This window comes from Verruconis gallopava, assembly GCF_000836295.1.
Source record: "Verruconis gallopava strain CBS 43764 unplaced genomic scaffold supercont1.28, whole genome shotgun sequence".
Classification (NCBI taxonomy): domain Eukaryota; kingdom Fungi; phylum Ascomycota; class Dothideomycetes; order Venturiales; family Sympoventuriaceae; genus Verruconis; species Verruconis gallopava.
The window spans coordinates 191978-206298 of NW_015622164.1; the positions used below are offsets into that span (position 1 = coordinate 191978).

The following is a 14321-nucleotide window of genomic DNA, read 5'->3' on the forward strand; positions in this document are numbered from 1 at the left end:
TGCGCGGCTTTTTTTTCTTTTTTTTCCTGCTCACCGCATCGAGGGCCTGAGAAAATCGTCCGCCGAGGAGACGGTTCCCTATGATTGACCTGTTGTGGACCTGTACGGAGCGTGGATCGGGTCACCGTCGGCTGGCCCCAGCGACGACGCGGGGCGATCGAACGAACACCGGTTCTGTCCCAGGGAAGAGCGCGGAGGGACGCTGTTTGCCCGTTCGTTGTGGAGTGACCTGGGCCTGCCGCGTCGACCCAATGTCGACATCCAAGTCGAACTTCACCTCCGAAGGATGGTTGGCACGTGACCGCTGGGAGGATAACCCCGTAACTTAACTTACAGATCGACTTTGTATCAAGGCTCACGTCAGCGAGAGCGGCTGTTGCCGCTCTACCATGAATAGGCCCTCGAAGAGAATGGCGGGCCCCTCCCCCCCTTCCCTCCCTTCCCAATTCCGGCAAGCATGAGATTCCCCATCGCGCCGTCAACCACATGCGCAAAAGGGTGCCTTTTTTTTTGTGCAGTGACGCACGCCCTCGCCGGGCCAGCTCGAGCGCGGTTGACATCCACTGCGAGGATCGCGGGGGGGGGGGGGGCGGGGGGGGGGGGGGGGCCGAGAGGGCGGACACGCGCTCGGTTCGAACCGCGTAGACAACGACGAGGTTTGTTTGGCTTCGGAACGGACCGCACGCTGCGACCGCGGGCCTCTCTCTCGAGTCGTGCCCGACGTCCTCCTCGTCGATTGCGTCGTGCGGGAAACCAGCCGGCCGCGCGCGGCATTGAAACTCGAGACCGCGCGAAGGCGGGGCAGAAGACTTGACGGCGGCGTTGGCGCTGCTTGTTCAGGCGCCGGATGCGCGCCCGGGAATGCTGCGGTGGCGCGGTGGAAAGATTCTTGCGGCGCGCTGATGAGTGTCGAGGAGATGGGTGTTTGGCTTGCTGTTGCTGGCAAACGTACACGAGCACTCCAAGCTGTACGTCTGTGTGTGTGTGGGTGGGTGGGTAGGTGTTGCGAAACCTTCGCACAAAGACATGTGAAGGATGCCGTGGAAACCGCGAAACGCATGTGTCAATGGCCTGGATGTTCACTTGGCCTGAACCTCAATGCATGGAACGGGTCTGACAATGATTTGCGGACTCTTGAGCTCCAACGAGGTCGATATGTCATGTTGAGTTTTGTCCAGCCATGGAGATGGTCAGACGTTGGGCGAGTCTTGTACGTAGTAGACGGAAGAATTGAGGACCTGTGAGAAAGAAGCCAAGGGGAATCATTTAAAAGGGTTCTACTATTTCGTCATCATTAAAGACGTATCGCCCAGGCGCGCACTGCATCAGGCGTCATGAGAATATACGGATATGGCGGGTGTCGATGGTTCAAACTCCTGCGAGCTGACCCATTTGGCCTTTGTTCCCACACCATACCAAGGCCATCAATGGTTCATGATTCTACTTCATACAAAGTTTCTTCCGGACGTAAGAGTTCTCCAAAAGGATACGGCTCCTGACGGGATGTGCTTCGCATCCTTAGCTTCCTGTCCCGTCCCGATCCCAAATCCCAATACAATCCAAATGCCGTGCAAAGAGAAACAAACACTTCTCCACTTCCCATATGCCACAAGACGAACGAGCTCTTCCAAGTGATACTTGTCTCGCCATGCCAAGAAGTACTCGACGGGCTCCTCCCCACACCAAAAACTCCCGGAAGCAAGCGGACCGCCCTGAAACGCCACCCAGAGGAAAATCGTGAGCTTGGAAATCAAAAGCGAATGGTATACAAAGAATCACAAAGTATGGGTGTTTTTCTAAAGTATTTTATGGTCATCAAGCCGTGGTCAACATAGAGAGATATGTATGCCACGTTTTTTTTCTGGTGGGAAAAATCCTCCGCCGTAAAGAGATGCGCTCATATGCGAAATTGGGGGGTCGTTATAATCCGACTCATAAAAGGGATAAATCAATACACATAAGTTGAATGCTGCGTATAAGACGCCCTTTCTAAATCACGGGGGCGGGAAGGTTGGCGGTGGTAGGTCGCACCGTCAAATTCCGGCGAGGGGTGAGCGTAGCGTGGGTCAACAGTGCCTGCGCCGTACTCGCCGAAGAACTGCGGGCGCGAGCGATCATAGGAATAGTCTCTATCACGCTCACTGACGCGGGGACGACTACTGCTCTTGGACGCAGGCTCTACGACTGGAATAGCGCCTACTCCGGGTGCGATAGAATATGCCGTTCGCTTAACTGACTTAGGGTCTAGACCCTTCATCTTGACGGCACCTTTTGATGGCTGGACAGGCGACGACTCACTGCGACGTGCGTACGTGGTGGGCTCCCGTAGGACCGTGCGATGCCCGTTTGAGTAGGACATATGTGGCGCAGCGCGCTCGTCACCATAGTGATACGCGGCTGAGAAGCCTGCCGAGGCTGTCCCCGTGGTGTCCGTGTTTGACCTCGACAAGGTTGGTGGTGGCGACGGATCCTTGGCCTTCTTCCGCGACTCGACATTGGTTGAACTGTAGGTCCTCGGTGGCGGTGGCGGCATGCTTTCAACAACGGGAGGTGCGGAGGAGTGGGACGAAAGGTTGGGGACGCGTCTCTCGTACGGGTCGGCGTGCTCTGTCGTTCGTCGCCTCTCATCCTTGCTGGGCGAAGTTCTCCTGGTCTCACGTGCGCGATCCTTGTCCTTGGGAGGAGCCGCTGAGCGGCGAACTTCGGGTTCTCTGTAGGGAGGCACTTGACGGGTTGACTCGCGTCGGGAAATACTTGGCCTGGCAGCGGCTTGTCTTTCCATGTGCCTCTGTGCGTCTCGCATACGTTCCTCAATGATGCGCTCGGTTGAGCTGCTGTGGCTCTCGTAGGCATCCGTCTTCCGCCTCATGTCGTCGTAATCTCTTCTGCGACGATCTTCCTCGTACTCGTCTCGCGTGTATTTCGACGACCTCGATTCGCGAACTTCTGCATCGCGTCTTTTGGCATCGCGTCGTCGCTCCTCGTCGCGAAGTTCAACGTGGACTCGCATCTTTTCGCGTTTCTCTTCTCGCGGCGAGGGTCGCTTAACGTAGGTATAGTCGTCCATGAAGTTTGCTTTTCGTGTGGAACCACGAGTGGCATCGTAGTCGTCATCATAGTACCGAGGCCTGGGCGACGGCTGCTCGTAGGTAGCCTTTGGCTGCGGTGGAGGGGCGGTTCGACTGGTGCTGTACGAAGTCTCTCGTGGTGCCGACATGCGAACGTTGTATCTCATATCCGGTCGCTGGGATGCGGCTGCGGCACTGCGCAGCTCCATGTTCTGCCTTCGCAGCTCCGCCAAACGTACCTGGGCGTCATACTTGCGCCGTTTTTCATCGTCTCCGAGTATGTCGTACGCCTGCTGGATCTTGGTGAATTCGTCCGTCCTTGCGGCCTTCTGCGACTCGTCTGTGCATTTGTCAGGATGCAGCTTGAGCGCCAACTTCCGGTAGGCCTTCTTGATCGCGTCGCCATCAGCGTTCTTGGGTACGCCGAGTGCTAGGTATGGGTCTGGAGGTATCGGCGAGTCCATGTTGGTTCAAAGATCCCTCTGCTGAACAAGGGACCGGACGTATGGGCGCTGAGTTGCTCAGCGAAGGGAGACGGGAATCTTGTTGATTTAGCCGTGGCGAAAGTCAATGGTCCAGCCAAAGGATAAGCAAGGTGGCATTAATATAAGGTGACGCTGAGCTGCGCAAGTGTCTGGGTCACGGCACACAGCTGCTGAGGCTATGAAGATTCCGCAGACTGATATGGCGAGAGTGATTAAAAAGCACTGGAGAAGCTTTGGTAATGAGGAAAGGGGATAAAAATCGGACGATGGGGGTCTCCGCTCTGGCTCTCGTGGTTGGCTGGAAGCATCAGACTTCCATTTGGAGCAGGTCGAACGCTTCGGCGACTGAAGGCAGCGGTCGGTGGCGAACGCTGCCGAAAAGGGTGTTCTAGTAGGTTCGAGCTGAGAATGGCAAGAATGCAAAGCGAAGCGAGATCTCGAAGACCGCGGCAGTGGAGGACGCCTCTCCGGCCCAAGCAAGCGAGCCGAGCAGAGTGAGAAGGGGAAGGATGAGGGAATGAATGAATGCGTGGGTGGACGGGGAGGGAAGAGAGGGAGGAGGGATGGGGGATGGATGAGGAATGGCGGGTTGCAGCAGCAGGACAGGCGGTCTGCGGGTCCCGTCCGCGAGTCCACCCGCACCCAGTCGGGGGGAGCAGCAGCGCGGCGGCGCAGAATGCAGCAGTGGTGCAGCGCAGGTCGCGGCTCCGACAGCGGGGCCCGTCGGCCGAGCTGGTCGCGGCTACAGCCAATACGTCAGTCAGCACAAGCACCCAGCACCCGGCACCAGCATCGGCGGCGCCAGCTCACGCACCGGCTCACGCACCAGCTCACGCTCTCGCAAGGCAGAAGGGAGCCGACCACAGCGGGCGCTGAAGGAACGGCTTCCTGGGTCGGGGCCGAGGATCGGACGCTGCCCACCGTCTCTGGGCCGGCGATCGCGGTCGCAACAGGCGCGAAGCACAGGAGCGCGAGAAGTAAAGGAAGAGCGTGCAAAGAAACGCTCGCCAGCCCGCCCAACAGGTTGCGAGTCTCGTTCCTGGAATCAGCAAAGCGCGTCGTCGTGCATCCGCCGGCCGCGAGGCTCGCTTCTTTAAGACTTTCGACCCACGGCGATGATCGAGCAAATGGCGGCGTATCTGCTTCTGGCCCAGCGCCGGCCTGAGACCCGTCGTCACTCGTGAGGGCGATTCGTCTTAGCACACGAGGCTAATGCACTTCCGTCCATGCCACTGTTGCGACTGGGTGGAAAATGTCTCGAGGCGGCACCGCTGGCACTCCACAGAACAGACCCGCCTCTTGTAGGCGGACGCACACCCTTCCGGTCCCCAGCCAACGGACAAACTGCGATCTAGCCTTGGACTCCTCAACCGCTCGAGTCTGTCCTGGTTGGCTGCCCATTCTTACCTTTTTCTGCCCTTCAGGGCGACACATGTCTTGGTGGTGGGGGCCCGCAGCGCTTGGAGGCGCCGTGGGCCAATGACTGCCTCATGGGCCCAGTCCGTCAAACCTGTCCGCACTCGAGAGCCCACGTCCGGGTTGGACGTCTCGATGTTTTGCCTCTGTGACGGTCTCTCGCGCACCTGGTGATGCTGCAGCCGGGATCGTCTTCCGTCACAGTCACCAGAACGTTCTCTCTCCATGCATTCAATTCCTGTGTCTCGAACCGCCCCGCCGGCGCTCCAGGCCAGCCGCGGAGGCTGTATTGCGCGCATCGGACTAGAAGGTGCTCTTCTCGCCGCGACCCAGTGTCCCGAATTACTCGCGTGTATGCGCCTTGGCTCTGTGATGCTGACGATGCGGCAACCCTCGACTCCCGCATTTGTTTCGAGAAATCGCGGCTCGCCTGTCCGTCTTTGATCTGCCGTCTTCGCGACCTTGTTCTCGACCTCGTTGATGTTTTGGCTTTGGAAATCTCCGAAGCATCGTCCGCGAGTCGACCACGAGAAGCAAGGATGGGCGAGGAAAGTGACCAACTCAGCGACAACATCTCTCTTTGGGCAATGATTGTCGCCGGAATCTTGAGATCCATTGGTTGGTACCCGCACTTGCTCTTGCAAAAGTACAGATGGGTGTGCTGGGCGAGTGCGGGGCTGACACAGCACAGCACGGCTCAGGCGTCTACAGCGGTTCGAAGCGCCGTCAAGTGTGCCCAGATACTGCGCCGTGCAGGTACGATGAACAATGCAACTGCACAATGGTGCCATTTATTGTGGGTATTAACGGGGTCACGACGAACGATACTCGAGGTACGATGACGACTTGGAGCACGTGCCAACTGGTGGGCCATTTGACGATGGTGCCACGAAAGCTCATGACCATCGAGAAATCGATTCGATTCATCGTTCCACCAGCTCGATGCATCTGGACACGCTGACCTTGGACGTGTGGTATTGAGCATGGGAGGTGGGAATTCTGGTCCGCGAAGGACCGTTCCGCAGCCGAGCTTGCCGTCACCCAAAGCCATCTGTCCCGCCTCGTCATTTCGCTGCGAAAGCCAAACTTGCCTCAAAAGACGACGAACAAGAACATGTTCTGGCTGAGTCGTTGAAAAGGCGACAGTGCTGCCTAAGTTATGCACCTCTTCTTCCGCCCAGCCACAATCGACGCATCGCTTGACAGTAGCCTCGTGGCGGTACTGTCGGGCGTCGATGCCACGTATTCAGGTGGTAAGGCTGTATGCACGCCTCGGGCAACATGCAGTTATCATTAGGACCATCGTCACTCCTTGAGAATGACATGTCAGCCAAAAGGCCAGGGCGGATTGCAAACCACCGTCTTCACCATCAATCCGGTCGAGATCCACTAGAATACTCGTGTTCCGGAATCGCAACAAGACCCCCTGTGTGCAACCACGGTCAGGTGCTCCGCTGTCTTGTTCAGCTGCCCCAGATTTATCGTTTTAGCATAGTGCTGTACTATCACGCTACGGGTAAAATGCACCATGAACTAAGCCAAGTCTTAATCAGTGACATGATGAAACACAGCTAAGTTGTGTAAATCGAGAAAAAAAAAGTTGAGCTAAGCAGACCAGCTCTCAGAACGCACGCTCCATGCAGAAGGCCCCCTCTACATCCCGCCAAAAAAGACCACCTTGTCTCGTTCTAAAAGGCTTTTTGGCACCCTCCAATTATCATCTTCGACCCCGGACAAAACTTGTGACCGTCGTTGAGATAAGCCTTTTTTTTTCTTCGTGTTACGGGTGCGAAGATGACTATCAAATCACATCAAGTCCAAAGGGTTTGTCGAATCCAAAACGCCGTCCCTCGTGTCGACCTTCCTGTGCAGTGTGCCCAGGAGAGACGGTGAGGTAGGTATATCCTTCGATCTCGGGCTCTTCAGACACAGTCGAGGAAATGCAAAAACAACGTCAGCCTTACGTATCGTCAATCAAGGAGAGAACGCGCACGTCGAAGGGCTCGTTCGGCCTACCGCACAGGGTCGGATTCCCAAGATGAAAGACAAAAAAAAAATATAAAACTTAAACAAAGCCAAAAATGCCGAGATGAGGATGACAGGAAAGTGCTCGTTGCAAAAGTTAAAAAAAAATGGGGGAAAGGGTGTGGGGAGGGTTTAAAGCTTTATCCATTAGCCAGAGGTATCTGTATGTACAATTAATGCACGACTATAAGGTAGAGTCACACAATCGTTTCTAAAACGCGTCCTTCGGCCTCACCCGTGGCCGATCCCAATCGACATCTGGAGGCTTCGGCCAACTCATCACTTGGCCGCCGCTTCCGCTTGTCATCATATCCGGCGAATTAGGCTGGTACCAGCTGCGACCGTCAATGTCTGCGTCCGGCCACTGCTGTCTTGTCGCTGGCTCTCCCCAGCCCGCGTTGTACTCATGTCCCGGCGCCGAAGAAGGCTGTGGTGCTGCCCCTACGTCGGACACGTGAGCTGGTCCGGATGGGTAGGCCGTTTGGGAGCCGAAGTCCTGGTGCGAGACGGTACGCGCTGAGGTCGGGTCTGGAGGCGCATGAGCAGAGGATGCGCCGAATTGAGGCGGTGAATAGTGCTCTTGTGGTCCGTCTTGCGAGTACGGATGAGCGGGAGCTTGCTGCGACGAGACACTAGCGAGATAGTTATCGACTTCGCTGTTGTTTTTGTCGTTCTTGCTGCCGTCGAAGCTAGGATATTCGGGGGAGACAGGCGGACGGGACATGGCAGCAGCAGCGGCAACGGCAGCGGCAGGCATGATCCTGCTGTCGTGAGCATCGGAGCCGAACCACTCAGAATTGTTGTTGATAGAGTGATTTGAAGATGTTCCCGCTGAATCCCTTTCTATCATGTGTGCTGGGGTGGGAATTGCCAGGCTAGCAGCCGCACCTGAGAAGCTGACGCTGGACGGACCCATTGCTCCCATGGAATCAAACTGAGAGGGAACTTTGTATCCAGAGATTTTTTGGAACGTAGGCTCGTTTCCGCTCGCAGAAGTCTGTTCATTAGGCGACTCGACGTTTGGAGGCATTGTAGAGTTTCGATTTAAGAACCCAGACGCGTCTGCAGGCAAGTATGTCACCTGGCTGTTGTCGGCGTTGCCAACCGCTTGTGAAGATACAGACGGAGTGGAACTTGCCCCTACCGTTGCAGAAGGAAGTGACCCCATTTGACTACCTGGGCCAGAGGGCTGTGTCGGCACGCTCGAATGGCGGTTGAGGAATCCCGAAGCATCCGCAGGCAAGAATGACACTTGACCATTGCCTGGTACGGGCTCGGTTGGCAATGCTAGGGAGTGCGCTGAACTATTTGATGCTGTTGCTGCTGGATCAGAACCTGGCTGAGTAGACCGATCCGGCGCCACTGAACTGCGATTGAGAAACACAGAAGCCTGCGCTGGTAAGAATGCCACCTCTCCATTGTTAGGTGCCGCTCCAGTCTGGGATGGTAACGATCGTGTAGACGCACTGTGCGAAACAGCGAGAACTGGCCCCATAGGAGATGCAGATGTATCACCAGCCTGCACAGGGGCGTTGGAATTCCTGTTAAGCCAAGTCGACGCATCCGCAGCCAAAAACTGTACTTCGCCCGACGTTTTTGAAGTGTTTGCAGTTGGTAAAGGCGGAACCGGTAGTTTTGGAGCCGAATGTTCTGCAGCGTTTTGCAAACTCATTGGGCGAGCTGCGTCACTATTCTGAACTTGTTGAGACGGCGAGTCGCTGCGCAGAGGGCTGCCAGAAGCGCGGTTGAGGAAGCCTGCCGCTCCAGCAGGCAGAAAGGCCATCCTTGATGAAGAAGCGTCGTCGTCCACTGCCACAGCCCTGCCTTGGGGGAATATATTCGTGAATCTCGCAGAATTATGGGCCATCATTGGCGCAGGGCCCGTATGTAATGCCCTGACGGACTCGCCACCCCGCGACAAACGTTTGTTGTCTCTGACGTGACGTCTCCATCGCACACAAAGAACAAGGAGAAGAAGCAATGCAGCGGTACCGCCGACAGCACCCACAACGGCTCCTGCAATGGCAGGTGGAGATAAATGTTTTGAGGCCTGCTGTGTAGCGGTGGCTCCCATAGTCATTACAGAAGTCACAGGGGTGCCGCCTGCAAAAATTATCTCGGTTGTGGTGTACTGGCCTGTGATGGTTCCAGTTTTCGAAGAGACTGATAAGAGATTACTTGAAAGAGTACCGGTCGATGTGCCGAAAGTTACTAGAGGGCTTGTAGGCAGAACCGTGTTACCGCTCGCCGTGTTGACTATAGCAGCGGATGAATCAGCAGAGATTTTTTGAGAGTGTGAAGAGTCAGAAGTTAAGGCAGCTGTACCCGTAGCAGCGCCGGTATTAGCTAGCTAAATTAGCACTCTACAGAGTATGTGAAACTTTGACATACCAGTTGCGGTGTTGACAGGAGTATTAGTTTCTACAGGCGTCGTTGCTGTTTGCTGAGGCGTATTTGCAGCAGTCGTTTGCACCGGCGCAGCTGCACTCGTGTCTACCGGAGTATTGGCGGCGGTGGTAGTGGCTTTCGTCGTTGGCGAGACAGCCTCGGTGACGGTGAAGGCAGGTAGACCATTGGAGTTCAGTCCGATCGAAAAAACCGCGTTGCCCAGAGTTATCTCGAAGCCGAGTTGTCGCTTTGCAATGACTGCAGCTTCAATCTCGGCTCTCCTGGTCGCCCATTGCTCATGGTCTTGGACTGGCTCCTGTACTTGCCGCTTCACCCACTGCCGGCCATCTGCCGGAGCAATCATGCCGCTACCGTTAAAGGGAAGAAAGTAAATTTCTAAAAGATTAGACAGCCCAAGACTCAAGCTGCTCTAAAAGTGACGTCGAGTGAAACATGTGAAAGCGACCCTCACACAGCAGATCCCAGCAACCAAGTACAGCCTTGAGGAAGTGAGTGGTCAGGCGCTCTTGTTTCAAGAAAATGAATTAAGAGGAATGAACTTCGGCCCGTCCCAAGAAAGCTAATTTGAAATGAAAATGAATGGACAGCCGAATGTCGGCCTGGCGATTATGTATCGTAGTCGCGGTTCTAGCGAGTGTGTGAGCATGTCGACATTCCTGACCGAGGCGCTTCAATACTCACTCACAGTCTAGCGGGTGTACATGAGACCTGCAAACGCTTATGCGACGATCTCGGGTCAGATGGCTAGGACAGAACTCGATTCACACAGCCGTTTGCGCGGGGAGCGAATCGTTGTTTAGCAAGAGCTGTCTAGCTCTGGGGAACGATGTGCTTCGGCTCGTTCCTGGTTCCAGGTAGATTAACCGGGCCGGACTATAGAGCGGTAGGAACCCGCCAGTGATAAAACTTCTCACAAAACGACGAGCACCAAAGAAGAGAATGGACAGAACGACGACTTGACGAAGGCAGCTCGTGCTTTTTGTTGCTGTTAGGAAAACGGCAGCCCGCCCATAGGATCTACCATTAGATCCTCGTTCTTCATTTCAATCATTGCACCCATGCTATGCCGAGCCATCGTGACTGCACGAGCCATCAGTGCAGAAATGAGTTAGCCGTAGGGCATGTCAACTTCAGCTATGCGGATTCCGCACAGGCCTTTGAAGTTTTGGTGCCCCCACAACATGGACGGCTGGCTACGCATTGTTGATAGTTTGTTCTGCGCATAACCTTCTTGATCTCGTTGCACACGCGTAGAAACCTTGTGGTTGTTTTGCAGGCACATTCAGCATTGAGGGCATTCCAGAAGAATTCCAGCACATGTTTTAACGATGCAATTACTCGCTTACAGCCGGGCCGACCAATCAGAACGCGCAAATTCTCGGTGTAGGCTTCTTGTCTCCCTATAGCCTGCAGTTGGTCGCGTCAATCCCTGCGTCGATGAGGAAGCTCATCATCTCCGCCGTACGAGCCTGGACGGAGAGGAAGACCATGAGGCGTTGGCCATCTCCTGTAGCTGCCTTGCGTGTCTTCAAGCGATAGCGCATGCATCTGAATCGTAACGTGCTGGAGCGATATTCGAAGCTCAAAAGTGTGAACAGTAAGCACGCGACAGAGAATGAAGTACTCTATAGCGACGCTTCAGTCAATTCTCGTGAAACGGTTGACGTTGCGCATGCCGGCTGTTTGAACACAGCACTGCGCTCTCTTCCGTCGTTGCCCATGCGGTGATCGTGAAAGAATTCAACGAGCAAAAGACCGAGCACTGTCTTTCGCTTGGTACGAGCTTGCAGGATTCAGTAGCTTCCGTAGAGCGGCCAAAGCATTTGGGTAGCAGCCGTGATGCTTTTCTTGTCGACGCCGTTCTGATCGCTCCAAGGGTACGCAACCGAGCCGGGAAGGTCTAACAAGAAAGCTGAGCTACTAGAACTAGTGGAGGCAATGTTTTGAGATCATCGATGTTGCTCCTCTTACCGTCGTAAATCCCGAACAGATGAACCCCGGGCCCGAGAATAGATGAGCCAGCAATCGCATCTGATCTTGTGGAGTGCTGCGCGAGCGGAGAAGCGAGTCGTGAAGGCGTGCCGTTGGAGTAGTGGCTGTCCAGCGTTGTGACCTTGCTGAATCTCGTCACCACGCGGGCTGCGCCACTCTTGCGTGGCAGAAAAGATCGCCAAGCGACAAGAAACGAGGCACAAACACGCTGCTCTTTGACAGCACTCTGGCAGGTGTTTGGCAACCCGATCTGATCACTTCGCCGGTTCCTCGCGTACACCTTTGACCAGCTTGTGTTTCAGCATGCTTTGCAGAAAATCTTTCTGCTCTCTGCTCAGCCCTCCAGCGACATAGGTACAATGGCGTCGACTCCTGGCGTGCCACCGCTGCCACCACGGCACCCCAGGACGACCACGTCCCAATCAGGCAACTACTCCTCTTCCGCTCTTCTCCCATCATCAGACGATCCAAGAAGGTCGTCGACGCAGTCATTGCTGCCTCAAGAGCCTTACACAGTCGAGAAGCGCACCTTGTTGTTGATTTATATCCATGGGTAAACCTGTTTCTGTGATTCATCATGGTGGAGCTGAGCTGATTTTCGGTAGATTCATGGGAACAGAGACGTCGTTCAGAAGCTTTCCAGCCCATGTACACAATCTTGTAACCATCACATTAGCGGACAGTCATGTGGTTCACACAAAGATCTATCCTCGCTATCGGTCGCGAAGAACCATTGAGCAAGTTGCAGAAGACTTCAGTAAATGGTGAGTGCGAGACGCCTCGAGTTGCCAAAAGCAAACATCTGACATGGGAACTAAGGTTGAGCCCTCACGAAAGCGCAGATACAGATGTCATCTTGCTAAGCCATTCAATGGGTGGCTTGGTTGCTACCGAAGTCGAGCTTTTGCCCGCAGATACAATCACTGCAGGTCACACGTTTCGCCATCGCATCATTGGCAACATCAACTTCGATGTTCCGTACTTGGGAATGCATCCTGGCGTTGTCGGCACTGGTCTCGGAAGTGTGTTCCAAACTGCGCCACAGCCAACGGAGCCTTTGCACGATGCTGATGGCAGTACCCTTTCTACTGTGTCCAGCATCACAGCGGATAGCCTAAGCACTGAGAGTTCCAATAGACCGAGTCTCCAGGATACTCTTTTTTCACCACCAACAGATCCAAATTTCAATCCTAAGTTCGCCAACGATGTGATTCTGCCGGTTCGAAGAGGTTGGCAAAATGCCGTGCATTTCGTGAACAAGCATTCAGACAACCTACGCAAGGCCACCAAACAGCTTGTTAAATCACATATGGAGTTCGGAGGCGCAATGGCCGATTATTCGGCCCTCCGTTCGAGATACACAAAGATTCGTGCATTGGAGGATGAAGACGTCACCGTTCGGAAAAGACTCGCAGGTCAAAGCGAGGATCCGCCCCGGTTACGTTTTGTCAACTACTACACTGCTAGTACCGGGCGAAAAAAAAGAGAAAAATCCAGATCTAGATCGAGATCCAGGTCTAGGTCGCCGTGCGACCCGCACTTGTGCTCTATAACGCCTCTCGGGCAATCGCTTCACAGCAGTAGTCTATCAACTCAGTCTGTAAACTCACAGTCCTTGTCCCTCAGTCAGTGTATATCTGTAGAAGAGCACGTGGGAAGCTCTGATATTTATAAAGGCGGCCTTGACTTGAGATCGCCCGTCGGAGAGGCCACTACAGCTGCAGCTTTCAATTCTGGTCATCAAGAAAGCTTTGAAATTGATTCCTCTACGACCAGTGTCCATGTTCAAATGCCAAATCTGCCGCCTTTGCCTCCCCCTCCCATAGAACCAATGCTCGTGGACCTGACACCATACCCGGACGAAGAAGCTCGAAAAATTATCTGCAAAGAGAATGATCGTCAACTTCGAGCATATAGACAGGCTCTGGCAGATCGAGAAGAGGCAATTAGAGATCGAAAAGAACTCGAGGACAAGCTTAGAAGGCTAGCCATCGCGAAGCATAAAGAGGAGCGTACAAAAGCATGTCAAGATTCTCCGGCTCTCGATCAAGAAATGGCTTTAGCCATTAAAAAATCCAATTCTACAGAAGGAGAACTGCTACAAACTGAAAGATTGAAGGGCGGAACAGCGGAAACAGAGAGTCTACGTGAATCGGGGCCTTCCACATGTGATTCAAACCAAATGTCGTTGGATCACTTGGCCATGATTCCAACTGAAGAGAAACAAAAATTACCAGCAGTACAGAAGGCAGGAGGGGAGGTCAAAAAGGACCGGAAGTTCTGCATCTTGCCAAAGAAGATTAACGGTGAGCGTGACCCACTATGGGTTCGTGTCTGTATGGACGGCCACGACGAGGTTAGTGCTCACACGGGCCTGTTCTTCCTCAGTGACACATACGAGAAGCTCGTCGGTGATGTTGTAGCCAGAATAGAGGAATGGGTTAGAGATGATATGACGAGACGTATGATCGATGAGTTCAAACGTTAGAATTAAGCTCCTATGTTTGGCACTGGATCTGAGAACACCTCCTGTCGCTCTAGAGGTGGTAGCGGCTATTACCTGAAGAATGCAAAACGCACGAGTATCAACAAAGCTTCAATTACGGCATAACTTTCTTTCGTTCGAGTCTTTGGACGCGTTGCAAAGAAATACTCTACCAGGCAGGAGGCGCACGTCCGCTTCAGCGTCACGTGCAGTAGCCGTAGACCTACAGTCCAAGTTGAACCTTAAAACTACTAGCTAAACCTGCTTGAATCAGTCGGTTAATATCAAGAACTACAAAGAAGGCGATGACCTGTAATCCCTGGCCCAGCGGTGGATCTGCAAGTTTTCAAATCAGCAAGTGTCGCATAATGGCTCACCGGTGGTGTCAGCCAACGACTGAACGCGGAGTTTGTCCCCTACGCCTTTTGAAGAAGAACGACT

At 54.2% G+C, this 14321-nt stretch overlaps 4 protein-coding genes across 7 annotated transcripts; 2 read left to right on the forward strand and 2 right to left on the reverse strand.

Annotated features, from left to right (window-relative positions):
- Positions 1-1262: 1262 nt before the first annotated feature.
- PV09_07296 (uncharacterized protein) lies at positions 1263-4350 on the reverse strand. Its single transcript, XM_016361047.1, has one exon. It carries the CDS (start codon positions 3530-3532, stop codon positions 1949-1951), a length of 1584 nt encoding a protein of 527 aa, XP_016211123.1. The 5' UTR covers positions 3533-4350; the 3' UTR covers positions 1263-1948.
- Positions 4351-6014: 1664 nt separating this feature from the next.
- On the forward strand, positions 6015-7232 carry PV09_07297 (uncharacterized protein). Its single transcript, XM_016361048.1, has one exon. It carries the CDS (start codon positions 6233-6235, stop codon positions 6542-6544), a length of 312 nt encoding a protein of 103 aa, XP_016211124.1. The 5' UTR covers positions 6015-6232; the 3' UTR covers positions 6545-7232.
- Positions 7120-11479, reverse strand: PV09_07298. 4 transcript variants are annotated; one of them, XM_016361050.1, is made up of 4 exons: positions 11375-11479; positions 10085-11303; positions 9386-10030; positions 7120-9340 (listed from the first exon to the last, which is right to left on the reverse strand). In XM_016361050.1, exons 3-4 carry the CDS (start codon positions 9744-9746, stop codon positions 7206-7208), a joined length of 2496 nt encoding a protein of 831 aa, XP_016211126.1. In that variant the 5' UTR covers positions 9747-10030; positions 10085-11303; positions 11375-11479; the 3' UTR covers positions 7120-7205. The 4 variants fall into 4 exon arrangements, with proteins under 4 accessions (XP_016211126.1, XP_016211127.1, XP_016211128.1 ...); XM_016361051.1 differs by having other exon boundaries at positions 7120-9250; positions 9320-9340; positions 10085-11479; XM_016361052.1 differs by having other exon boundaries at positions 7120-9250; positions 10085-11479.
- PV09_07299 (uncharacterized protein) lies at positions 11471-14156 on the forward strand. Its single transcript, XM_016361053.1, has 3 exons — positions 11471-11948; positions 12001-12159; positions 12215-14156. Exons 1-3 carry the CDS (start codon positions 11755-11757, stop codon positions 13881-13883), a joined length of 2022 nt encoding a protein of 673 aa, XP_016211129.1. The 5' UTR covers positions 11471-11754; the 3' UTR covers positions 13884-14156.
- Positions 14157-14321: the final 165 nt, after the last annotated feature.